Raw genomic sequence first — 26067 nt, 5'->3', positions numbered from 1 at the left:
ACCCCCCTTCCCCCCACTCCCCAGCCGAAAGCCGGAGCAAAGGAAGAGGGGGCGGGGAGGGCCGGGCCGGGCCGAGGCGCCGCTGCTTTCCCGCCCCCTCGCCCGGGGACCTCCCAGCCCTGGGCCCCCAAGCCATCCATCCTCCCGGCGGAGTGACAGGGCCCTGGCCCGGGATCGTCGGGAATGAGGTAGTGGTGAGCGCGCACTGGGGAGGAGGAGAGGGAGGAAGGGGGGAGGTGGAGGAAGAGGAGGAGGAGGAAGAGGAGGAGGAGGTGGAGGGGGAGGAGGAGGGCCATCCCGGGAGTTGCCATGGAGACCGGGCGAGGATGATGGAGACGGGACGGACGTGTGCGCGCGTGTGCGCGCGTGTGTGTGCGTGTATGTATGTGTGTATGTGATGTGTATGTGTCCGTGGAGGGGCGGGGGGAAGGGAAGGCACGAGGCCTCGAGCGCTGGAGATGGTTGAGGGAGGCTGTGCAGGAGCTCCCTGGAGGGGGCCGTCCCTCGGGGGAGGTGGGAGGTCACTGGAGGTGAGTGAGGCTAGGGGTTTGCAGTTGCATCTTCCTCCCTACAAGGGAACTCCTTCCACATACCTGCTTGTTAAAGCCCCTGTTCAGGGGGGCCTCCAGGAGGCCTTCTTGTGACCCTTCCAATGAAAGGAAATCTATCCCTCTCCGGGCTTCAGTGCTTCTGTTTCACCTCTCCTCTGTCCTTTTTCTCATTCCAACTAATATTATATTTAATATAGTGGAAAGAGTGTACTGGGTTTGGAGTCAGAAGAACTGTGTTTGAATCCCTGATCTGCCACCTGCTTCCCATGTGACCTTGGGCAAGTTAACTTATCTCCTCTGGGCCTCTATTTGCTTATCTATAAAATAATGGGGTTGGACCAGATGACCTCTGGCATCTTTTGGCCTCTAAATCTATGTTTCAGAGTACTTCCCTCCCCTTCGTTTTTGTGTACATACTTGTCTCTTCCTTCTATTGAGTTGTAAGCTCTTTGGGAACAGATATTGCCATTTTTCATCTTTGAATCCAGAGAAATCCAGATCAGAGTTGTTTTTGTCCACTCAAAGGAGGCCTTTCTTTTGATTTGTCAGAAACAAGGAAGGACATTTTTAAGGTCCACAATAGGTATAGCACATGAGTACCCTCCCTGACTACCAGTGACTTAAAGGCTGTCTTTGATTGCATTTATCCCTTTCCTGGAGAAATATTGAAATATTCTGCACCAAAAAAAAAAAAAAAAAGAAAAAGAAATATTCTGTACAGTTGTCCTACCCTGATAGGAAAAAGGGAACATTGACAATAAAAGCAACAATATCTATGGCTAATTCTGGGCCTGAACCCACAGGGCTGACTAATATGAGATAATATATATCTAATGCATTTTGAAAACCTTAAAGTGTTGTCAATTGCCATTGTTATCTATTATTCTAGGGAGTCTAATAATAGGGAAATAGTGATAGATGCCATATAGGTATTTCATTTTGCATACTAAGAACTCTGCTTTGACTGATGTTAGCTTGATGTCCTCATAGGGCAGGTACCTCTTTGGCCTAGGAAGGGACTTGGAGCACAAAACTAAAGATATTAGGATTCCCATGTATGAATATAAACTGATAAACATATGCATAGACACATGGGTGGAACATGCTTATTGCCTTGTTTGGGAATCTTTTATAGCTTCCGTTCCTCTCTCCACTTATCTCTTATTTTCCAGGTCTAGCTTGGTGTTGATATGATTTCAGCTACCTAAATAATTTCTCGCTCCTCCTGGTCCCCACCTTCACCTGAATACTTTTCTTGTTCTTCACATAACCAGTGCTTAATAAATTCCTTTCCTTCCTTCCTTCGTTCCTTCCTTCCCATCTCTCTTTCCTTCTCTCCCTCCCTCACTGTCCTCTGCTTTTTCCAAAAGGCCTGGGTTCTTTCCTTTTGATCATCATGCCATATAGAGTTCTTCCTTTTCTCTTGGGGGGATTGCCCTATTAAAAGTTTAAACCCACCCCCAAGTTTTTGTTGGAGTTTAAATTTTAAGATTCTAACAATCATTTATATATCTATACAATATATCTATATAAAACTTCCACATTACTTATATTTGTTTTGAATGAGTATTTTATGTTACTTTTTTACTTAATAAAAGTCCTGATTGTTTCTGTTTTCCTCTGATCTTTTTCTTTTTTTCTACTTGCAAGGTGGTTGTGAGGATCAAATGAGATAATATATATAAAAGCTCATGCACCATGCCTGGCATATAGTGGGAACTATATAAATACTTATTCCCTCCCTCCTCATCTCTTTTGTGTGTTTCTTATTTTTCAGAATTCTTATAATTAACTTGTAATATTCTAGAGACTTAGACATCATCCTGGAATTCTCAAGGCCTGTTAAATGTATTCACAGACATCTTCTTTAAATACCTCCTTGGAATACTCATGCTATCTTAAATCCTAGTCATTCTTTGGGCCTAATAAACTATAACTCAAAAAATGGAGGGAGTGATTTAATGAATTTTCCTTTCAGAGGGTCTTACATTTTTAAAAGTGGAGTTTGGAGAAAAAAATCCTTAAACCAAAGGAAGAAGCTCTAAGGGTGGCATTTCAGACAAGGGAAATTTGGGAAATAAGGGGATGGGGAGGCCCTTCTGGTGTTTCATATTCTAAATATCATAGGTGCCTCCTTTAATCAAGACAGCGTTTAGATCTAGTCCTACTTACTATTTACATTGAATTGTAGTATTTTTTTGTACATTAGTTCATGGTTACCTCACAGATATCACACAGAGTACATAAAAGGGGGGTGGAAGGAGTAGGGGGCATATGTTTTTGGTGGCTTTTGAAGTTGATTCAGAAGGCCCTTTATTAGCCTAGAACATACTGAACACTTTATAATTCTACTCTAAGGCTAGTTCTATCCTCACTTTGCTGTTGAGTCTTCTAGGTATTTAAAAAATGGATGGCTTCTGCTGTAGACAGAGTTTTAACAGGGTTGGACCTGTTGAACCCATCAGCTCCTTGGGGTCGTATTGGGTAGGAGAAGTAATATGGATGCTATAGGATTTTCAGGGTAAATGTGGGCTACACTTGCATCCTAGAAATAAGTCTTCTGGGATCTTTGTAGGGACTACTGTTGAATCCTCTGTTGTCTGGGAGCAGCTTCTTATTAGATAAGCTTAGGAAACTCTTTTGGCCTGGCCCTTTCATGTTCATCAGAGAATGTCCAATGTGAATAAGTTAAATTATAAAGAGTTTCAGAGCAATGTTAATATTTTTATTTTATTTATTTAATTTTATTTTTTGCTGGGCAGTTAGGGTTAAGTGATCATCTTCTTACTTGTGAAGGTTTTAGAATAGAGACAGTGAAGCTGCAAGGAGATCTCAGGAGTTATAAGGCTGACATTGGTTCTAACTGATCCTGCCCCAGGTTCCCAAGTTAGTCATAAAGGACAGTGCTTCTTTAGTGTATGTCTTAAGATTTGACATCCAGGCTCCTGGAATTTATAGTTATGCTCACCTAGTAGAGGGCTATTTATGACCCTTTCCCTCTCTTTTGAGCTCAAATAGGCCACAAAGTTTTTCATTTTCATAGCATTTTTTATTTTTCAAAGGAATTTCCTATCCATTGATAAATGCAGCTGTTTGCATGTATAATCTGTAAGTGCTCATATTGATGTGCATACATATGAATGAGCTTGTACATGTACATTTATAAAGGGGCTTGTAAGCATGTTTGTCTTTATATGCCTGCTTATGTTGACCCCATAGCTGTGGAATACTGATGTAACCAACTATTGTCTACCTTCTTTAGGACAGCAACTTGGCTACCACAGTGACAGAGTCCACTATCCCTGGCAGATCTCCAGTTAGCCCCTGATAACATCCCTCCCCCTTCCCTGTATGGTCTTCTGGATGTCCATTTTGCTGACCTCAGTTGGTGGCATGGAGGGGTACTGCCTAGTGCTGATCGGGAAGTGTGTGTGAACCACTGACCCAATGGTGAGGAACTGCCTTCATGATGCAGATACAGACACCTGCCATGGAGGTTTAATTTCTAAAAAGGGAATATACAGGCAGAGTGGCTACTGTATAGACTGGACTCTTCTATTATCCTCTTCGTCACCCAGGTCTGATGGAAGAGAGAATGGGGGGAGATGGAAGATAGGGTTTGACATGAGAGGGACTTTAAGAACTAGGTTGGGAGTGAGGATGGTTACTCTAAGGGGAATCAGAGGAGAGAATGGGAAGGACAAGGAAAGACATTAGGGATTAGGGAAGGGATTTGGATCATTTGGTTGGGGTAGTAGGGAATCTAGGGAATGTCAGATTAGAATTAAGAGAGCCTGAATATCAGCCTCAGAAAAGGAGATATTTGTTTTTCTTCTTCCTCCCATTCTTCTTCCTCCTTCTCTCTCTTAGCTCAGTTTTTTTTTTTTAATCAGTGAGGGACTGTTTACCTGTATGGATCTCTCATGTACATGTACCCTCTGTTGCCCATAGGCAAGGTTTGTACCTTTGTTCTTCTTTCTAGGACATTAAAAGCCAGTACTGGACTGATGATGATTCAGATGGGGACAATGAGTCAGAGGAATTCCTCTATGGAGTACAGGTGAGAACCTCCCTTAGACTGATCCATGGCTGAAAGGTATGACTTGGCCACATCTCAGACCCCTAATAATTGCGGACTCAGAACATGGTCATGTGGTCATGTTCTCCCCAACTCAGGCCTGATGTAGAGGAGTTGGGACAGTCCCTATGAAGGTAGTCATGTGCTTACCTGTGGATGGAAATAATCAATCTGTGTTTTGCCAGTTACTTCTCTCACTAGTCACTAACCACAGGGCTTAATGATCATCTTGGTACCAATTCCTGAAAATGATCACTGCTCTGAATAGAATACAAAGCATAGGACTGGTAGAGACTTTCCTCATACAGAGCCTGCTTGAATTATTTTCTGTATTCTTTGGCACATATCCCATATCCCCACCCCTACCCTAGTTTGCTTCAGGGCCATACAGAGAGATGTAGTTAATACCAAAGGCGTGATCTAAGGCTGGGCAGGGAAATTAGGGACTCTTAGTACATATGAGGCTTGGACTCAGCATACAGTTGATAGGACATCTAGAGTACTGGACATCCTGGGTTAACCATTTTCTGTGGTCTGCCACATTTATGTTCCTTTTGTTTTATTTTGTTTTTTTTTTGCAAGGCAATGAGGGTTAAGTGACTTGTCTAGGGCCACACAGCTAGTAAGTGTCAAGTATCTGAGTCCAGATTTGAACTCAGGTCCTCCTGAATCCAGGGCCGGTGCTTTATCCACTGTGTTACCTAGCTGCCCCCCCCCTTTTTGATCTAAATTGATAAGCAGATTCTACCTATTCCTGTCTCTGGAATTACCATCTTCTTGTCTCTCCTTTTGCTTATTCTTCGTTGTCCAACTCTTGTCACCCACTTAGGGGAGCTGTGCAGCAGATTTATACCGACATCCACAGCTTGATGCTGACATCGAGGCCGTGAAAGAGATCTATAGTGAGAACTCAGTGTCCATCAGGTGGGCTGAGTGGGGTTGGAGGGAGGCAGGACTCTTTTCCTCAAATGATTCCCCTAGAACAGAGATTCTTAACTGGTTTTTTTTTTTTTTTGTGTATGTGTATGTCTAGTGAAACTTATGGACCTTTTCTCTGAATGTTTTTAAATGCATAAAATTCCTAGTACTGCAAAGGAAAACAATTATATTGAAATAAAGATGTAATTTTTTCCCATCCAAATTCACAGACCTCTTGAAAGCTATCCACAGATCCCTAGTGGTTCTGTAGACCCCAGAGTAAGCTGCCCTGGGAGAGATCTTAATCAAATGAGTGACTTGGACAGAGAACCCAGATTAATTGGCACCCCTCCATCTGCATTAGTCTCTTAGGCCCAGGCCTTCCCTGTCTCCCAACTTCCCCTCTTGCCCCCATCAGCCCAAGATTCTTACTTTTAGCCATGTGTACTTCTGCAGAGAATATGGAACCATTGATGATGTGGACATTGACCTCCACATCAACATCAGCTTCCTTGATGTAAGTGACGCTGACTTGTGTTCAGAGCATGTTGGGAAACATAAACATTCCCACGCTGAGAGTAGGGGAAAGGGGGAGGGTCACCTTACCTGTGTGTTCAATTTAGAGCATGTGCTTTGGGCTCTCTCATTCCTTAGACTATCAGCAGATAATGGTGGTATGTCCATGTGCCTGCATTTGTACGTATATATGTTTATGTGTGGTAAATATCAAGTTTATTTGTGTGTGTACATTCATACATATGTATGTATGTATGTATATGTAAATGTATAAATCCTCTACCCCTTCAACAGCCATTACCTCCTGTTGCCATGATCAAGGCTGTGACCGAAGCAATTTCTTCACCCCTTCCCCTCTAGGAGGAAGTCTCCACAGCTTGGAAGGTCCTTCGGACGGAGCCCATTGTGTTGAGGCTACGGTTCTCACTCTCTCAGTACCTTGATGGACCTGGTAAAAGTGGTTACTGGGCTGGCTGGGACCTTTTGGTGGGTTTAGTTTGCATTTTCACATGTAGTGTTCCTTTCCTTTCTTCAGGCCCTGGATTAACTAAAGCATGGGAGATTTACAATCTCTTAGGTTGTTCCTCCTCCCTACTTTTTAAATTAGTTCCCTTCTTCCCAGTCCTTCTGCTGGCCTCTTTTGGAATTAGATAACTCACAGACCTTGTTCTAGTTGTATACCCTTCACTTTCTTTTATCTAAAGGCCCTTGAAGCAGTTTTGCATAAATGACTGAGAAAGGCCTCTTAGCTGTGCCTTCCCACATCTCTATACTTTTTAGTCCTGCCCACTTAATGGTGATTTGATATCCTCATTGTTCAGCTGTGTTCTTGAGATGTCTGGTTGTGAATACAGTTTTCAATATTGTTATTCTCTTTGCAGAACCATCAATTGAGGTTTTCCAACCATCCAATAAGGAAGGGTTTGGGCTGGGTCTTCAGTTGAAAAAGTAAGAATTCTGACCTTTTCTAGTTGTTACCAGATAGGAGGGTTGTAGATAGACAATCAGATGAGCAGGTGTACATATGTGTAAATGGTTTGGCAGACAGGGAGACCATTTTTTGGCCAAAGATTTCCTTCTGAGAGATAATCAGGGCTTAGAAGATATTGATTGCTTCTTCATCCTTGAAGCCAATGGGAGTTGCTGGGATTTTGCAGTAGTTGGGATTGAGTACATCTCAGTTGGCATTGATTGGGATCCCAGTAGTTAAGAATGATCCCTGTATTCAAAGAATAAGGAATATGGAGTCTATCTTGGATTATTTCTCTGTTCTAGCTGTGGTTCTCACAAATTCCTGCTCTTTTTGTCCTTAGCTATTTGAAATCAGTCACAATCCTAGAGGTCAAATAATTGATATGCTCATTGTTAGTCTTTCCTTGGGGAGGCAACCATGGAGTTTAGCTAAGGAAAGAGAATAATGTAATGACCATTCTCATGCCTGAATCCCTTTCCTTCACTTTTCAGCAAAGTTCGAGCTTCTTTCCCATTGTGTTTCTTTATGTCCATATTCATACAGACACTCAGCAAGGCATCCCTTCTGGGCTATGTTTCACTTCTACCCTGTTTCTCACTGATAATACTTAGGGCATGAACTATCAATTTCCAGATGCCTTCCACAAGAAATTCCACCCTTGGAATCTCTAACAGTTTAGTCTACTAAGTGTTGCTTCCATTGGGCAGGGTCCACCAGACTTGGGACCACTAGGGGAGGGTCCCTTTGTTTTCTGCTGAGTACTTGATAAGTGGTATATTTTCTTTGTGCCACTTGTGTCAAGATCATGAGTCTTCTGCCAGAACTGACTTCAAACTGGTAATCCAGGTGTGATTGACTTGAATTACTCATCCAGTCTTTGATCATTCCTTCTTTATTGAGTCCATTCAAAACTGTTCTTTCTTCTCTCCTGAGGATCCTTGGAATGTTCACATCCCAACAATGGAAGCATCTCAGCAACGACTTCCTGAAGACCCAGCAGGAGAAGCGGCACAGTTGGTTCAAGGCAAGTGGCACCATCAAGAAATTTCGAGCAGGCCTCAGCATCTTTTCGCCTATCCCCAAGTGAGTGTAGCTCTAGAAGCTCCAGCCCTCCTCATGCTCTTTCCTATTCTATTTTCATTTTCCTACATCTTTCTTTGACCCTCACTTCCTGGGCCTATACATTCCATCCCTTCCTTTGTTTTTTGATGCTATCAATCAATCAATAAACATTTATTAAGCATCTAATATGCTAACTACTGGGGGATATAAAGAGGAAAAAATGAAACAAGCTTTTTGTATGTGTGTATCTAGTGAAACTTATGGGCCCACTACTCCACTAACCCCGCTCCCCACCCCCATACCTATTCCTTTCTGTTTATTTCTCTCTGTTTTGTTGTCCTTTAATATATAATCTAATATATCTCCCTTCTATTCCTTATGTCCTATTCTTTCCACCTCTAGTCTCCATTATTCTTTCTTCTGCTCCTATCTCTTCTACCATTTCTCTCATTCCTCTGATCTTTGGGAAAAAGAGATAGGGAGTAAGTACTAAAACCCATTTCCTCACTCAACCCTCATCTTTTATCTTTGGGTATAGAAACTAGTCATTTTGAGTTGACTTAGATAGCGTCCCATTCCTTGTTCTCAAGCTCATGTTTCTGTTGCTTTTACTTTCAGGATGTCCAGAAACCAGGCATTCTCCAGGTGCCTATGAAATTACTCTTAAGGGAATAAACAGATGAATCTTGTTATCTTGTTCAATATAGTTCCCCATGTCCTACTGTTAGCAAAATTAGGGACTTAGCCCTTTGGGATGCAAACACTTAGCACCTATGATGTAGGTATTTTTTTGTGTACCTTGCATATAGTAGGCACTCATTATTGACTGAATAAATGTAACAGGTATTATCAGATATCTCCTGGTCATAGGGGGATAGCTAGGGCTGGACATTCATTGCAAAGACCTAGACATGGACCTTGCTGATCCTGGGCTCCTGGTGTGAGACATATGAACTTATATAGCAAGGTAGGTCAAAAATATATGCGTGACAGATAGGATTGTTTCAGATTTAGTGAGGCCCTTGTTCAGGCCTTAGGATCTTTGTCATACCAAACTTTGCCTCAAACTTAGGTCCCCATTGCCTCTGTCTCTCTTCTGGGGCTCAGAAAGGTCCCTGTTGTAGCACTTTACCCTTTGCTTCCTTTCTCTAGGTCCCCCAGTTTCCCCATTATCCAGGACTCCATGCTGAAGGGCAAACTGGGTGTGCCAGAGCTGCGTGTTGGGCGCCTCATGAACCGTTCTATATCTTGTACTATGAAGAACCCCAAAGTAGAAGTGTTTGGCTACCCTCCCAGCCCCCAGGCAGGTCTCCCCTGCCCCCAGCACGTGGGCCTCCCTCCCCCAGCACGGACCTCTCCCTTGGTACATGGTCTGGGTAGGAATTGGTTGGGGTGTTGGAATGGTGGAAATGGGTAGAATAATTCCTGGGATTAAGGCTTTTAGGTTCACATGGCTTTGTGCTACATAAATGTCTCTGCTGAGGTGCCATGAATTGTTAAATGATGAGGATTGGGGTTGGAGAGGGTTGAGGGCGGGGGATGCATTTACATGGAGCTTGAAAAATGGGTTAAATCTCTGTTGCTAGTTAATTTCTGCCTTGGTATATTTCAGTGGTACCAGACCATCAGGTAGAAAGGACAAGCTTTTGAAGGGTGGTGACATAAAATAAGTTATTACTACATGGTGGCACTGGGGTAAGTACCCTAGGCTGTGGAGAGGACTTACAGGGACCTTCTCTTTCCTTGTCAGGTCAGTGGTCACTGCAAGAACATTCCCACCCTGGAATATGGATTTCTTGTCCAGGTAAACAAGCTCAGGTCCCATCCAAATCCCTTCAAGTTCTTCTCATTGTTGTACTTATTTTTTTTCTACCATATTTGAACTGCATATTCCATCATTTAATTAACTATCATATATATCCCCTTATTCCACCCTATGTCCTCCTCTCTACCTCCCATACTTGTTTTTTTGGGAAATGAAAAAAAAAGGCATGATTCTTGCCCTCAATGAGTTTACTACAATCTTGTTGGGGTGACTCTTGGATTATATCAGTGGATTGTAAGCTTCCGGAATGTGTCTCATGATGGACTTGGTGTCGGTTAGCCATCGAAAGATCAGCTTAGTAGCTGAGTTTGGAGATTCTCATCACCAGAAGACTTGCTATTAGCATATACTTTTTTTTTTTTGATCACAGCAACTCATGAAGACTTTTTAGTAATGCATGGAGTTATGATTTTCATTGATGGTGGAAATATGCCCACAAACAAAATCGCAGCTCTATCGAAGGAGTAAATAGTATGTTGACATAGTGCTTTAGTATTAATGAAGTGCTTTTCTACATGTTACTCCATTTGATTTATACAGTGTTCCTATCAAGTAGACGATAGCAGTAGCAGTAACAACAACAACAGTAATAAGCTAGCATTGATGTAGTGCTTTAAGGTTTGCAAAGCACTTTACAGATGTCTCCTTTTACCTGTGAGGTAGGTGTGGTCATTATCCCTGTTTTACAGATAAAGGAACTGAGGTAGACTGAAGTTAAGCGACTTGCCCTAAGGTCACACAGCTATTAAGGGTCAGAGGCCAGATTTGAATTCAGGTCTTCCCAACCTCAGGTCCAATGCCCTTTCTACCTTGCCACCTAGCCATAAATTTTATCACTTCCATTTTATTTGTGAAGAAACTGAGGCTCAGGAAAAAAAAAGACATTTATCCAGTCTAATAAGTAGTGAAGTATGAACTCTAACCTACATCTTCCTACTCTTAAGTCTTGTGCATTTTCTACTACACTAGATAGCACATATCTCGAGGGCAAGGATTTGCATCTCATGCTGCTTGGCACCTAGTAGGTATGCAACAATTGCTTAAATACATTTATCCCCTTTTTTTCTTTTCATGCCATAGTCTTTCACAGAAATTGTGAAATCAGAATATGCTGCTTTTTGTGAAAAGTGCTCTTGATCAGAATAACCATATTAAAGGAAGAAGCTTTTATGGAAGCACTTTAAGCAAGGAATTTCTCTATTCTGTTGGTTCTTCTGTCTTAGACAGTAAGCTTCTTATGGTATGGTGCTATCTCCCACAATAATTTTTCAGTGTAGCTTTGTTCATAGAGATTTTTAGTCCTCAGAATTAACTGATAGAGAGACAAATTTACACTTCCCTATGAAAATTGAACTGGGCTTCTAGGGCAAATGCTGCAGTACTCTGGACAATAGCTTGGAATAGACTTATCTACCTTGGGTATGAGGCTCTGTCCTAGGTGCTAAGGTGATGGAGATGGGGGTATAAGAAACAGGGAAGAAGAGAAACAAACTCTCATTTTCAGATTGTTTTGGGTGTACAGACTCATGCTTACAGAGCGGCATCTCATGGTGTCTTGGCAAAATATGGTTCTACTCCCTTTACCCTGCAGATTATGAAGTATGCAGAACAGAGGATTCCAACCCTGAATGAGTACTGTGTAGTATGTGATGAGCAGCATGTCTTCCAGAATGGGTCTATGCTCAAGGTATAATTTTCTCTGTAATTCCCTTGCCCTGCACACCTCTCATTGGACTAATTCCTCATAAACATATTTCATTCCCTGGAGCCCTGGCCCAAGGACATTAGGATTTGGGAGTGGACCCCTTTATTGCCTCTAGAGAAACATAGATGAGTTTGTCCTGGAGCTGTGCCACATTTTGTTTATCTCGTTTCTCTATTCCCTCCCAAGCCCTATTATTCATTGGAGGAGCTGGTTTGTCCAGAGTTTTAGTGGGATCTAAAGTGGGATATGTCTTTATGAACTTAGGCCCTAAATTGCAATGTAATAGAAATCTGATGCCCTTCAGCAGCACTCCTTATTTAAATAAAAGACTGTACCCATTTATTGATTACTTGTTGCTGATAGTTGAAAGAACCTCAGATTCCTACCCAACTGCAGAGTCAAGATTGGGAGCACCTCCTCCTCTAACTTAGTCCTATGTCACCCCCCCATCCCCCTGAACTTGTCTGATGCATCTATTACTCCCTTAGCCAGCTGTTTGTACTCGGGAGCTCTGTGTCTTCTCCTTCTACACACTGGGGGTTATGTCTGGAGCTGCAGAAGAGGTGGCTACAGGAGCAGAGGTAGGAAAGGGTAGAATGGGTGGGTAGAGGTAAAGAATAACAGGAGGGGCTGAACCTTCAGAAAGTAGAGGAGAGCAGAATGGAATGTGGTTCCCAACATCAGAAAGTTACCCCATACTATCTGGCCCTCTGTTCTCCCTCCTGTTGAGGTGGTGGACCTGCTTGTCGCTATGTGCCGGGCAGCATTAGAATCTCCCAGAAAAAGCATCATCTTTGAGCCTTACCCATCTGTGGTGGATCCCAGTGACCCCAAGACTCTCGCCTTCAATCCCAAGGTAAATGTGGCTGGGAACAGGAGGAGAAGACAGGGCAGGGGATATAGGGATTGAAGGATCATGAAGGATGGAGGGAAATGGGACATAGAGGGTATCAGGGGCCTAATGTGGGGGATCACGGTTTAAGGATCTGAGGATGGAAGGTTTTTTTCCCTTAATTTCAAGACATAGGAACTAGGGGAGCCAAGTAGCTAGAGCATTAAGGGATATATAGAGAGAGGGTTTGGCCCCTTCATTGTCAAGAGAATAGGCAAGTGGGTAAGTGTAAGAGACTGCTCCTTTCAGGTTTCTAGTTTGGGGGGAGGGAATGCAGTTTGACGTCCAGATCCCACTAAAAAGGAGATTTGACTTGGACTCCAGGGTTTAGCCACTTAGAAGAATGAAGAAGTTGGGCTACTGTGGACAGTCTGGAGGTTTCTCTTTAAGTTAATCAGTTACAGTATCTAAATTATACACACATGTGTATATAGTCTTACAAATTTATGCACACATATAAAAGGATATAATTTTCATTAATATACTTTTTTGAAAAGGCAATAAGGTTCCAGAAGACCCGAATTTAAAATCCATCTTTTGTACTTGCTGCCTAATGACTTTAAGCAAGGTCCCTTAACCTTTCTAGGTCTTAGCTTCCTCATTTCTAAAACTGTGGAGATCAGACTAGGTGACCTTTGAGGTCTCTCTTAGCTCTAAATCTATGATACTGTTATGTCATAGGTATCCTTATAGGCACTCAGTGGGGAGTTGTTAAATTCAGAGATGAAAACATTTTCCTTCTCCTCAAAGAACTTAAATATAGTTAAAATTTTGTCCTCTCCAACACTTGGTTCTCCTTTTTCACACATATGGCTCTCCACTTTTCCTTGACTTCCACAGAAGAAGAACTATGAACGGCTTCAGAAAGCCCTGGACAGTGTCATGTCCATCCGGGAGATGACCCAGGTATGCCTGATCCTTTGACTGTTCACCTGTGTCATTGTTCTATGCTGTTTTCATCTAGTTCCAGCCATCACCTTGCCTTTCCTTGATTTCTGTCTTGTTGGCTCTATTTCAACTTTTCTTATATTTTATAATTTCTGTTGCCTCAAAGTCCTCTATGTTCTTCATTTTCCTCATAGCTCTAGCAGTATTCAGGATAAGAAATGGAAGGATGGGATTATTCTATGAACATTTAGGGAAAATGAGGGGTAATTTACAGCTTAGGGTAGAGGGAAGAGGTTTAGGTTGATACAAGGCCTTGACCCTTTCCCCATGTCTCTGGGAACAGGGCGGCCTCAGGAAGCATAAGGAGAAGCATCTGTCCTGAACTTACTCCTTTCCAGATATTTTACCTTTCCCCTTCATATCTGTCCCTTCCCATCTGGCACTCCTTGCCAGAATATTTGGAGATTAATTTTTATTCCTGTTACGTATGTCTCTTCCTTACATATAAATCCAGAATAAATTAGGAGGGGTATATTTAAAATGAGATTCAGTTTGGTTTTCATTTATATACTTGTCAGGGCTACCATATTACATAAAGTAAGGTTCACCTGTGTGCTTTATAAGCATCTTTAGTTGTCATATATGTATCTTATCTTTTCATTTGGGCTAAAGGTTTTCTGAGGGTATTGACCATAGCTGGCAGTGCAGTGTGGTGGATAAAGCATGGGATCTAGAATCAGGAGACCTGGGTTCAAATTCTGCCTCAGATGTTTATTAATTGTATGAATGTCATTTAACTAAAGTCTCATTTTCCTAATTTGTAAGATGGAGATGATAATACTTGTACTATCTACTTCGTAAGTTTGTTATAAGAAAATTTCTTCCTAAATAAGCCTTGGAGCAATATATACATTTTATTTATCATTTAATATTTCCCCTTGCCCCTGTGTCAATACCAGGGTCTTGCCTAGAGAGAATTGATCACGCTGTTATGATTATGGATAGATTCACTGGATAATCTTGTGGATGCTCTTTCTATAGGGCTCATATCTGGAAATCAAGAAACAGATGGACAAGCTGGATCCTTTGGCCCACCCTCTCCTGCAGTGGTATGGATGCAGTGACCACTCCCTCCTGGGGGGTACGAGAGCAGAGACCACTCCCTTTTTTTTCCATATAAATATTTTATTATTTTCCAGTTACATTTAGGGATAGTTTTTAACATTTGTTTTTATAAGATTTCTAGTTTCAAATTTTTCTCCCTCCCTCCCCTCCCTCCCTCCTCCCCAAGACAGCAAGTAATCTGTTATAGGTTATATATGTACAATCACATTAAACATATTTCTGCATTAGTCAATGTTATGAGAGAAGAATCAGAGCAAAAAGGCAGAACCTCAAAAAAGAAAAACAACAACAAAAAAACCAAGAGAAATAGTATGGTTCAATCTGCATTCTGATTCAACATTTTTTTTTTTTTCTGGATTTGGAGAGCATTTTCCATCATGAGTCCTTTGGAACTATCTTAGACCATTGTATTGTTGAGAAGAATCTAGTCTATCACAGTTGATCAACACACAATGTTGTTGATACTGTGTACAGTGTTCTCCTGGTTCTGCTCATCTCACTCAGCATCAGTTCATGCAAGTCCCTCCAGGTTTCTCTGAACTCCTTCTGCTCATTGTTTCTTACAGCACAATAGAATTCCATTACATTCATATACCACAACTTGTCCAGCCATTCCGCAGTTGATGGGCATCCCTTCAATTTCCAATTCCCTGCCACCACAGAAAGAGCAGCTACAAATATTTTTGCACGTGTGGGTCCTTTTCCCTTTTTTATGACCTCTTTGGGAAAAAGACCTAATTAGAGACCACTCCCTTTTGGGGGGGATGGATGTGGTGGCCATTTCCTTTCTTCTGGGGGGGTGGATATGGATGTGGATAGGGATGAAGGTTACTTTTTCTTCCTGGACCAGTATAAACATATACTTTCTTTTCTCCTGAGACTGAACAACTCCCAGCCTTCTAGAAACGTTACCTTTATCTCCATTTGACTTACAAAAATTTAGCTCCTACAAGGAACGTACATACTTCTATAAGTTCCCAAAGGCTCTCAACAGGTAGTTCTGAAATCAATCTTGTACATAGTAGGTTTTTAAGTAGTTGTTATATGTAGAAACAAGTATTCTTACTACATATATTTAAAGGTCTTACATACTTGGAGAGGCATAGGTCTCCTCCCTTCCCTCCCCTTTCATTACAGGTGCCTTCTCCCCCTGCTGGGCCTCTTCCCCAAATTCTGGGGTGTGAAAAAAGGGCCCACAAGTCAAAGTTCTTACTTAGAACTGGTTATGGAAAACCACACATTCCCCCAAAGGCTAGGAACTCCTTTCTAGGCTGTGCCCACAGTGACTTAGTGTTTTCCCTAAGCCATCAGTCTTTGAGCTGATGGCTTTCCCTTTACACATGAATGTATTTGACATTCATAATAGTTAAATTAGTTGTGGCCTAGCAAATAGCTTTAGTGTGACTTATGAGCACCTCTAAGCACCACTATTCACATTAAACCTGGCTACAATACCTGAATTTCCAGGTAATCTTTTGCTTGGGTACCTTTCCCTTTCAATTTTAGAGGGAATACTTCCTTTACTCCTATGTTTAGGCTGGTCCAGACTCAATGCTTGTTCCATGCTCTTTCCTTCATTTCTATTTCTCCCCAGGATTATCTCTAGCAACAGATCACATATTGTCAAGCTACCTCTCAGCAGGGTAAGTGTTCCCTGACCCTCTCCCCCAAATTCCTTGGTACCCTCTAAGTTTTTTGAGGGATGGGGTAGGGGGTGGCAGGCCAGGGAGGTTCTGTCTTTGTTACTGACCCTAGTAGCTCCAGGCTTAGTCAGTAGTCTGTTGTGTCCCACAGTGACCATCTTGGTACCTGAACATGTATTGATCCTATGGAGATCAGTCAGGTTTATGCTCCTGGCTTGTTTACTTCTTGGCCCCATCACCCCTCCCTCCCTGATCTCAATCTCTGTTCTGTCTCCCCTGATTCCCCCCACCCTGGGCAGCAGCTGAAGTTCATGCACACCTCTCACCAGTTCCTCCTGCTGAGCAGCCCTCCTGCCAAGGAGGCCCGGTTTCGGACGGCTAAGAAACTCTATGGCAGCACCTTCGCCTTCCAGTGAGGGAGAGGAAGTAGGGGCTGGGGAGGGCTGGTGGTGCAGAGGAACTGGAGGGCATTTGTTCCCTGGGTTCATGGATGTCAGGGTTCTGATTATATGTGTGCATGTTCTGTATACTTGATTCATCCATCAGGTAATCAAACTGTTATTAGGTGTTTTGTATGTACAAAGCACTGCTATCTTTGTAGAGGATACAAGACGTAATATATGGTCTTCCCTCTCAAGTTTATAGTCTAGTTGAGGAGACAGGAGACATATATAGCTCTAGTCTAGAGAATCTAGAGGTAACATCATGGTACTAAATGAGTGCTGTAGACAGGTGCTAAAGGAGTTTAGAAGAGGAAGAGATCACTGAAGGCTGAGACAGGGAAGGCTCCATAGAGGTAATGGGACTCTTAAAAATATTGGTTGGATTTATATTGGCGTAGAAGAGAAGTGAAGTCCTTCCAGTACGCTGGAACTATCTGAGTAAAAAATGCAGAAGCAGAAACTCAGCAGTTTTATTTGAAGGTCAGTGAGTGAGTAAGCCAGTTTGGCTGGACCAAGGAGTTCTTTTGGGGATAGTATTGCAAAATAAGACTGAAAAAGTAGATTGGAGCTAGTGATGAAGAACTTTAAATTCCTGAAGCTAAGCAATGGAGAACCACTGAAAAGTTTTTGAGAAGAAATGGGGGGAAATAAAAATTTCTTCAAGGGAGTTTTAGTCTGGTATGCAAAATAGATTTGGAGAAGGGAGAGACTGAAGGCTGTGAGATGAGACCATTGAGTAATAAAGTGGGCCTGGACCAGGGTGGAGTAGTGGGAATAAAAAGGAGATCGCAAAAGACTGAGAGAAGAATTAATGGGATTTGGGGCATCTAAAAAGATGGCATCAAAGATAACGTAGAGGTTTTGAATTTGGTTAACAGGGAGAATAATGGTACCATGATCAGAAATAGGGAAATCAAGATATCAGATCATAGATTTAAAACTGGAAGGGACTTTAGAGGTCACTGAGTCCAACCCCTTAAATTTATAGATGAGTTAAGTGACTTCCCTGGTATTACATGGTTAGTGAGTGATAGAGCTACAAACTCGGGATCTTTGACTCCAAATCCAGCATTCTTTCCCCTGTACCACATTGCATTTGGTTTAGGCCCCATGAGATTCAGGTGATAAGAGGAGATGAGAGTGGAAATGTCTAGAAGACAGTGGGGGATATGGGTCTGTGCTGGAGTTTGAGAAGTAAAGTTTAGAGCCATGTATAAGAGGTGCTATCTGAAGCTATGATAATAGATGAGTTTTTCAATGAGTGCATATGAATCTGTCCATCTCTTTGAGTGTCCTGGGAGGGTGGATGGCATTGTTAGCTCTTGGGGGCTGTTCCCAGGACCTCACCACTGTGGGGGTTTGTCCTCTATCCCTGCCTTCCAGTGGGTCCCACATTGAAAATTGGCACTCGATCCTGCGCAATGGCTTGGTAAATGCATCCTACACCAAACTCCAGGTAAGAATAGGGCTCTTCTTTTCCCTGTCTAACATCCTTGCTTTGTGGTGGTGGGAAGCTCTAGAGCACTCTCCTATCTTTTCCTAATAATTCCCAAACAGAAGGCTTGGAACTCTAATTTTTCTTGGTGCCACCATATCTATCCAAGGGATTCGAGAGGTCAGGGTAATATAGAGGCTGTGGCTGGTGTGGACTCAGTCCTAAGCAGAGTTTGTTGGGGAAATCCATGTATAAAGAATATTACTGTGTTCTAGGCTTGGGGATTGATGAGCTAACCTTCTGTAGCAGGTGACAGAACTTTTCCCTGTATGCATATTGATTCAGCATTGACTTATCTCATGTTGACTGAACAAGTCTCTGCCCCCAGTGACTCTGGGAAGTGGTCACAGAGAGTCTGTTTCTTCTTATTCACCTGTCCCAGCTCTGCCATTACTCCCTCATAGTGTCCACAGTAGGAACATGGACTGACTTGGTGCTTTCACTCCCTTCACCCCTCTCCTCTAAGATATGGAAAGGTTAACTACTTTAGCTCAATTAACTCCTGCCCAAAGCAGGTGCTTGTAAGGCTGGAATGGGTCGGGAGATAGACAGAGGGACAGAGAGGAGGGTAAGCTGTGTGGCTAACAGACAGTTACCCTAGGAAGCAGCCTCCCTCCTGGAGAGTCATTGGGGCGGGGCAGTTTATGTTGCTCACCCTGGTGTTTCCCTGCAAGCTGCATGGAGCAGCGTATGGCAAAGGCATCTACCTGAGCCCCATCTCCAGTATTTCCTTTGGATACTCAGGTAAGTCGTCCATCTCCTTCTGTGGCTGCCTAAGCTTTGTTCACATGTCTGTTTTCCTTTCGTGGACATATGGTCTGTGGTGTCACTCCTGTTTACTTTGCTCCATGGACACACAATCTGTCATCTGTTCTCTCTATGGGCACTCGACCTGCTGTTATCTATTTTTAGAAATGTAGATCCTCTCCTTCCCAATTAGTCCATCCCTAGGAAGCCTCTGCCTTCCACTCCCTTTGATCCTAAAGCAGGGGAGTACTGAACAGGCCTAGCTTTGAACCAGTGAACTCATGAGGAGTGTGGGTAGGGAACTGAGTGGGCTTTTTCCTGAAGTCCTGTTTCTAGAGACATATGTATGGGTGATAACAGTATATCTCTGTGCCCATATATCAAAAAGGGTAGGTTTCCAGCAATACCCATCTCTTGTGATATTATATAGGCTTCTTTCACCTTTCTGCTACCACCTGAGAGCAGGGTCTCTTTGTGATGGTTATAGGAACACGAACATAACCCTTTACTATATTTCCTGTACACCTTCATTATTTCCACATTCTCTCAGGTTATGTCTAAGTGCAAAACCCCTCTCTTCCACACTTGAAAAGTGATTAGGGCATAGCTTCTATCCATTTAGGCAGTCTTAAGGATAAAGAAGAGATATGGAGTCTTAGTTTTGTCCACTTCAGGAGATAAATCTGATTTACTGATCCCTTGTTCCTGGATTTTTTTTGTCTCCTAGTTTATTTCCTTCTCAGACCAGTTCCTTTTCTTCTTCTTTTTTTTTAGTGAGGCAGTTGGGGTTAAGTGGCTTGCCCAGGGTCACACAGCTAGTAAGTGTTAAGTGTCTGAGGCCAGATTTGAACTCAGGTACTCCTGACTCCAGGGCCAGTTCTCTATCCACTGTGCCACCTAGCTGTCCCCAGTTCCTTTTCTACATGGTTCTTTCTGAGAAGTCTTTATTCCATGTCTAGTTTCCTAATTCTTTCCTGTAGTCTACCCTGACCTGCTTTCTCTCTAGGCTCTCTGGTTCTTAGTACTTATTCCTAGTATTACAGCTATAAGATTATCTGGGATTATCATAATTTATGGATACATACAGGAAGGCATTATTATGCCTTTCAGCTCTCCCACTCTACCTATCAATACTATTGCACACAAGCATAATCAATGATTATATTCACCATAGATGGCTTATATAAGGGTGTATGTTCATTTGCCCAAACTGTGATACTTTCTACTTGCATGTCCTCCTTTCTTCCATCTTCTGAGTCTTTATTCTCAGCCTTTAGGCAGCTCAAATCCCATTTGGTCCCTCACCCACTGTAGGAAGAGTGCTGGGAATAAGGGAATCTTATTAATGGAGACTTTTCTGACCTAGCCATTGTATGTGGGCATATATGAGAGATTAGAGGTTAGGGAAATCCAAAGAGATATGGGGTTTTGTGAATATGCATGGCACAAGACCATAGGTCTGTGTTGTTCCATCTATAGCTATGTTAATTTCTGTTTGGGGAACTCCTAACAGTGCCTGTCCCAGAACCAAAACATTAAATAAAATGGCCTTCATGTTTTCATGGATTGAGCTCAGGGAAACTGGCAGGAAAATCATAGATAGATTTGAGACATATGGATAGTACAGGTGGAATGCATTAGGATGAAAGATGGGATGGGGCTTGTCTTGTCTCATAGGGATTACTACTAAAGCTCCCTGTAGGGATTAAGTGACCTTGTTCTATGTAACCTGTGGGGTCCACAGTTGTCAGGTGCTTAAAAGGTTGTTTTTATTTTTTTTCCAGCAAAATCAAACTTGGGACTTGAGTAGCTGGTACATTATTTTCTACCCCTATAGAATTTGGGTGTTAATTGTGACCTACACCTCCTGTCATTGTGCATCTTGTGGGCAGCAGAGCTTTCCAGGTTCAGTGGGGATTTTGAGGTTTGGAGCTAGGGTCTTGATATGACAAAGGCCAGAGGATGACCAAAGATGATGGAAGGGAGAGGAAGGAGAAGGAAGAAGTGTATGATTGCCCAGCAGGACAAATAAATCAGGATCCACAGCATCTTAGCTCAGCCATTGAGGTTTCTGTTGTACTGGGCTCTGTTTGGGATATGATTACATGATGGGTCAGGCATCTTGGTAAGGGTGATCGTTTTATGGGGCATTGTGGCCTTTTCATGCAGATCAATTGGCCAAGGTTAGCATGTTTGGGTTGTAGTTAGTTAAATGATAGAAATGTAGATCTTTTAATTGCTATATCATAACTTAATTAGTTATTAATTAGAAGTTAGTTAAATGATAACTTAATAACTGCATGATAACTTAGTTATTAATTAGAAGTTAATTATATGATAACTTAATAGCTATATGATAACTTAATTTCTCATCTGAAAAATGAGGATCATAATACTTGTATCTATCTCACAGGATTGTTGTGAGGATCAAATGAGATTTTATATATATATGTGTGTGTGTGTGTGTGTGTGTGTGTATATATATATATATATACATCTATTCCAACCCCCTCATATATATATATATATATATATATATATATATATATGGCTTCATAAGCCTTAACATTCTGTCAGCTGTTAACATACAAAAAATTATATCACAAACTCTATCTTCCCCTGGGGCCATGACTGTTGCTGAGTTCAAGTCATAGAGGGAAAGAGAATTCCACTGGGATGACTGAGGGGTATTAGGGTAGGTTCCCAGTAATACCTAATTATTATGATCTATTCTACTGGCACCATTCCTGTCCCCAACCCTGTTTGAAGCCCTTCTGCATGGGCCCTGAGGGCTTTTAGCAAGAACCTTGCATGTCTCCCTTTCTTCCCTCTGTTTTTATTTTCTTACCTTCAGGTAGCTCAAATCCAGCTGGGTCCCTTTCCCATAGATTTGGAGCCCATCTATAGGGGGATGCTCAGATATACAGCCTACTTAGGATTCTTGGACAAACTCTGGGATACTTAGTGGGATAATCAGTGAGGATAGGCTCTTGGGTGGCACAGTGTGTTGGAGTTGAGGGAAAGTCAGGGAAAGCCTACTGGATGGGGGATTTATTTACATTTCACAATCTCCTTTATGGGACTGCATTTCTCTTGCTTCAGTTGGGTGTTGCTGGTCAACTCTGATATTGTCATATTCTGTGACCAGAGACAATTTTTTCCATCCTATGATCGGAGTGACTGTCCTTGTTCCTTCTATTCTCCTTTTTTTTTTTTGGTGTTCCTTCTACTCTTGAGCTTGCTCCCTCATCTCATTCAACCCTAACACTTGACACCCAGGAATTCATGTTCCACCCTCTCACTCTCCTTATCTTGGGCTCATTTCACCTGGCATATTGATCTGTGGCAGGAATGGGAAAAGGACAGCATAGGATGCCTTCTAAGGATGAGCTAGTCCAGAGATACAACCGGATGAACACCATCCCTCAGGTAATTTACCTAGAACTTTACAGGAGCTAATGTGGGTACACTGGGCTGTGGGAGGCTGGATGTTACTGTAAGCAAGTTCACTTCAGCATTTATAGGATCCTAGCATTATACTTATAGAGTTAGAAGAGACCTTAGAGGTCATCTATTCCAACCCCCTCATTTTACAGATGAAGAAACTGAGGCACAGATTGGTTAAGGGACTTGCTCAGGGTGACAAAGCTAGTAAGGGGTAATCTGAACAAGAGTCTTTGTGATTCCAGGTCCTACATTTTATCCATCTTACCATAGTTCTCTAGCCTATAACATTTAATTAATGTTCCTAGTCAATCTCCCATACATGTGCTAACCAGGACTGAACCTACTTAGTTTTCAAGATCAGACAAAATTATGTGTTTATAAGAGATGTAGTTGTAGACAAATGGGCAAAGACTTAAATTATTTTCTGCTTTCCCTTTAGGGCAGGTTTGGGGTTATAAGTATATGGGGGACAAATGATGGTTATCTTGATTGGCAATATGAGGAGTTAGTTATTCCATAAGGTGTAGAAGCTAGAAGTGGAGTGGGTCGTGTGGGAGAGTATAGTTCTAGCCCTTGAAAAAGTATTGTCTTTGTATCCCTAGCACCTGGCACTTAATACTTGTTGAGTTGACACACAGGAGACACGCAGTATTTGCCAAGAACTCAAGATATGCAGGCATATGCACACAAGTTGACAACCTGTATTGTGTATTTGCATATTTAAGCACTGTAAAATGTACCCCCTATGTTTTTGTGTATGGGTTAATGTTACAAAGGTGGTGAGGGGCAATGAGTAGGGGTCATTGGAGGATGGGAGATTTCAGCTCTAGATTGAGTCAGTGTAGCTCTCATTGCTAGTGGTGCTATTCTTTCCTCCCAGAGAAAGCTTTCTGGGTGACCTACCTCTGTTCCTATTTGCTTCCTGTTTTCCAGACCCGATCCATTCAGTCCCGCTTCCTTCAGAGTCGGAATCTGAACTGCATAGCACTTTGTGAAGGTGAGTGACTCTGCCCTGCCCAAAGTGCCCTCCAGATCTTCTCGTTCTTCTCTTTTGTTCATTTTGGTCACAGGACAACATCCAGCATTTCTGCGGGAACCATGTTAATGATGGGAATCATACCCAGTGGAGGAGTGTGGTTTCTTTTGCAGGATATTGTTCTTTCATGTCTTCCTTCTTACTCCACTCCTTCTTGGGCATGACTAGATTGTGGCCCTTGGGAATTTTGTGTCTGATTCATGGTCCCTTTCTCCACAGTGATCACGTCCAAGGACCTCCAGAAACACGGGAATATCTGGGTGTGCCCTGTGTCTGACCATGTCTGTACACGATTCTTCTTTGTGTGAGTTGAAGAGGGTAAACCAGGGAGTTTATAGAGGGAATAGGGTTGTTGAATGGTAGGAAACAATGCTGCTTGGAAAATTTGTTTCTGTCATCAAGGATTTGGATCTGAGGGAACCCGCTTTAGGGTCTTCACCACTATATGGTGGGGGAGGGGGGGGAGTACAGAGATGGGGCTGGCCTGCCAAGAGGACTCCAACATTTCCTTGCATTCACTCCCCATCAAACTGGAGAATAATAAATTTGGGGGGAGTAGGGGGAAGAAGTGGGGTGAGACTCCTGAGGCAGGTGCCTCACATATTCTCTTTGTCCCTTCAAACATAACTTGCTCACAGTTCCACTCACTCATGCTTACATCCTACCCTGCCTTGCTTGCATTCATACTGATTCATTCTCACCACCCCCTTTCTGACAGATATGAGGATGGTCAAGTAGGTGATGCCAACATTAATACTCAGGACCCCAAGATCCAGAAGGAAATCATGCGTGTGATCGGAACTCAGGTTTACACAAACTGAGGGGGCCCTGGCCCTCATACCCCTCTTTTACCCTTCCTCTACATGGAGGAAGGAAGAACCCCTCTCACTGTGGGACCCAGGAGCATCAGAGGAGGCCATTCCAAGGAGCCAGAGGAGATGTCCCTAAGGGACATGCAAAGAAAAAGGAGAGAAACAGCCCATGGGAGAAATTAGCCTGGGATCCATCCCACATCTGGACAGCCCAGACTAACCCCATCTCCCCACCCTTACCCCTTGTATTTCCCTGTTGACTTCACCTTGTTTGTAAATAAACCAATAAAATGGAAGGTGCTGTGGACTGGATGTTGTCCATGTGGTCTGCCTGGCATATACACTTGGCTAAGTGTTCACTTTAGTTCAGACAACCATTCCCAAGGAGAGGGGTATATTCTTTGTTAATGAAGACCAAGAAAATGAATACTGAAGGTTGTGAGCCCCTGGTATTGAAATACATCTCTTCTCCCACATTTCCCTTTTGTGAGCCAGTTTATTCATGGGAAAGGGAATAAGGAGCAGTGCCATTTGATACCAAATCCTGCTCCAGATGCAGGAGGGGAGGAGCTTTCAAGCACTTCCCTGGTCAGTGGGTCAGACTGCTCAGAGCTTCCAGGCCAGGTGTTTAGGGTTGAGGCTTTTCTCATTTCCTCCTTTTTCCTCCCAATGGACGATCTCACCTAATGATCCAGTGTAGCCTCGTAATGCGTCTCTAGTCCAGGGAGAGAGATTAAAGTCCTTTCCCTGTAGAATTGTGTCTGATCTCTGTTCTGTCCAGATCCTAGTCCCCGTTCTCCTCAGAGACATACTTGATAAAGATTTTGAAGAAAGTAAGAGCTCATTAATGAAGAGGGATGCAGGTTAAAAGGATTTTTGGGGGCAGCTAGATGGTGCAGTGGATAGAGCACTGGCCCTGGATTCAGGAGGACCTGAGTTCAAATCTGGCCTCAGACACTTAACACTTACTAGCTGTGTGACCCTGGGCAAGTCACTTAACTCCGCTTGCCTCACCAAGACAAAAAAAAGAAAGAGTGGATCTTGTCAAATAGTTTCCTTTTTCTACTGGGTTACAAGTTTCGTGAGTAAATCAGGATGTCACAGACCAGCATTTCTCGGACTTCCATATTTTCTGGTGTTCTATTCCATGGGATTAAAGGAGGCTGACTATCCTGAAATCTATTAAAGCTGGTGGTCATAGGGGTGTGGAGGGGAATTCTCAGGAAGTAAAATGGATCTAGTTTCTGAGGTACTGGTTAAGAAGATAGTATCTGAGAAGGGTATTTTGATCTTTGGGCCACATTTAAACAGGAATGACATACTCTTGGGCAGAGATGGAGTGCGCCTAACAAGGGTTGGTAAGAATGTCTCTGTAGTCTTACAAATCTAATCAAAAGAGTTTTAAATTGAAAAGGGAGAGGGAAAAAACTTCCTGCATGTATTCACAAAGCTTAATAGAAACTCTGCTATAGGAAGGAAAATAGAGGCACCTAGAAATCCATAGGAGCCAAAAGTCCAAAAAATAAGAGCTAGTAATAAAATGAATGGACTTGGGTGTCTACATAGATGCATGCACAAAATATGGAAAGTGAGTTACAGATGTTACAGATCTGTAAGTAAGGAGACAAAGTTTGCCACAGCTACTACTGAGATTTGGTGGCACAAGATTTATCACTAGGCTATTATGACTTTGGAAGGTATATGTTGTATGCATGTGTGTGCCTGTGTGTGCTTCACTTAACCAATTTTTTTTTTCGAGGCAATGAGGGTTAAGTGACTTGCCCAGGGTCACACAGCTAAGCTAGTACGTGTCAAGTGTCTGAGGCCGGATTTGAACTCAGGTCCTCCTGAATCCAGGGCCAGTGCTTTATCCACTGCGCCACCTAGCTGCCCCAAAGTTAATCAATTTTT

At 42.6% G+C, this 26067-nt stretch overlaps 1 protein-coding gene across 9 annotated transcripts; it reads left to right on the top strand.

The window, feature by feature from the left end:
• On the top strand, positions 1-24463 carry PARP6 (poly(ADP-ribose) polymerase family member 6). Of its 9 annotated transcripts, none has more exons than XM_043985085.1 (23): positions 3-188; positions 3814-4001; positions 4534-4611; positions 5459-5553; positions 5986-6064; positions 6424-6514; positions 6945-7011; positions 7970-8119; positions 9251-9461; positions 9849-9902; positions 11515-11610; positions 12117-12209; positions 12359-12484; positions 13361-13426; positions 14450-14517; positions 16128-16176; positions 16476-16588; positions 18003-18075; positions 18789-18858; positions 22211-22290; positions 23242-23305; positions 23564-23648; positions 24063-24463. In XM_043985085.1, the coding sequence occupies exons 2-23, from the start codon at positions 3999-4001 to the stop codon at positions 24163-24165; spliced, it is 1914 nt and encodes a 637-aa protein (XP_043841020.1). In that variant the 5' UTR covers positions 3-188; positions 3814-3998; the 3' UTR covers positions 24166-24463. The 9 variants fall into 9 exon arrangements, 7 of the variants coding, with proteins under 7 accessions (XP_043841020.1, XP_043841025.1, XP_043841022.1 ...); XM_043985090.1 differs by having other exon boundaries at positions 4-188; positions 9251-9401; XM_043985087.1 differs by having other exon boundaries at positions 4-188; positions 16479-16588.
• Positions 24464-26067: the final 1604 nt, after the last annotated feature.

This window comes from Dromiciops gliroides, chromosome 2, assembly GCF_019393635.1.
Source record: "Dromiciops gliroides isolate mDroGli1 chromosome 2, mDroGli1.pri, whole genome shotgun sequence".
Taxonomy (NCBI): Eukaryota; Metazoa; Chordata; class Mammalia; order Microbiotheria; family Microbiotheriidae; genus Dromiciops; species Dromiciops gliroides.
Note: the sequence above shows the minus strand (reverse complement) of the source record. Positions and strands in the feature narration are given on the sequence as shown.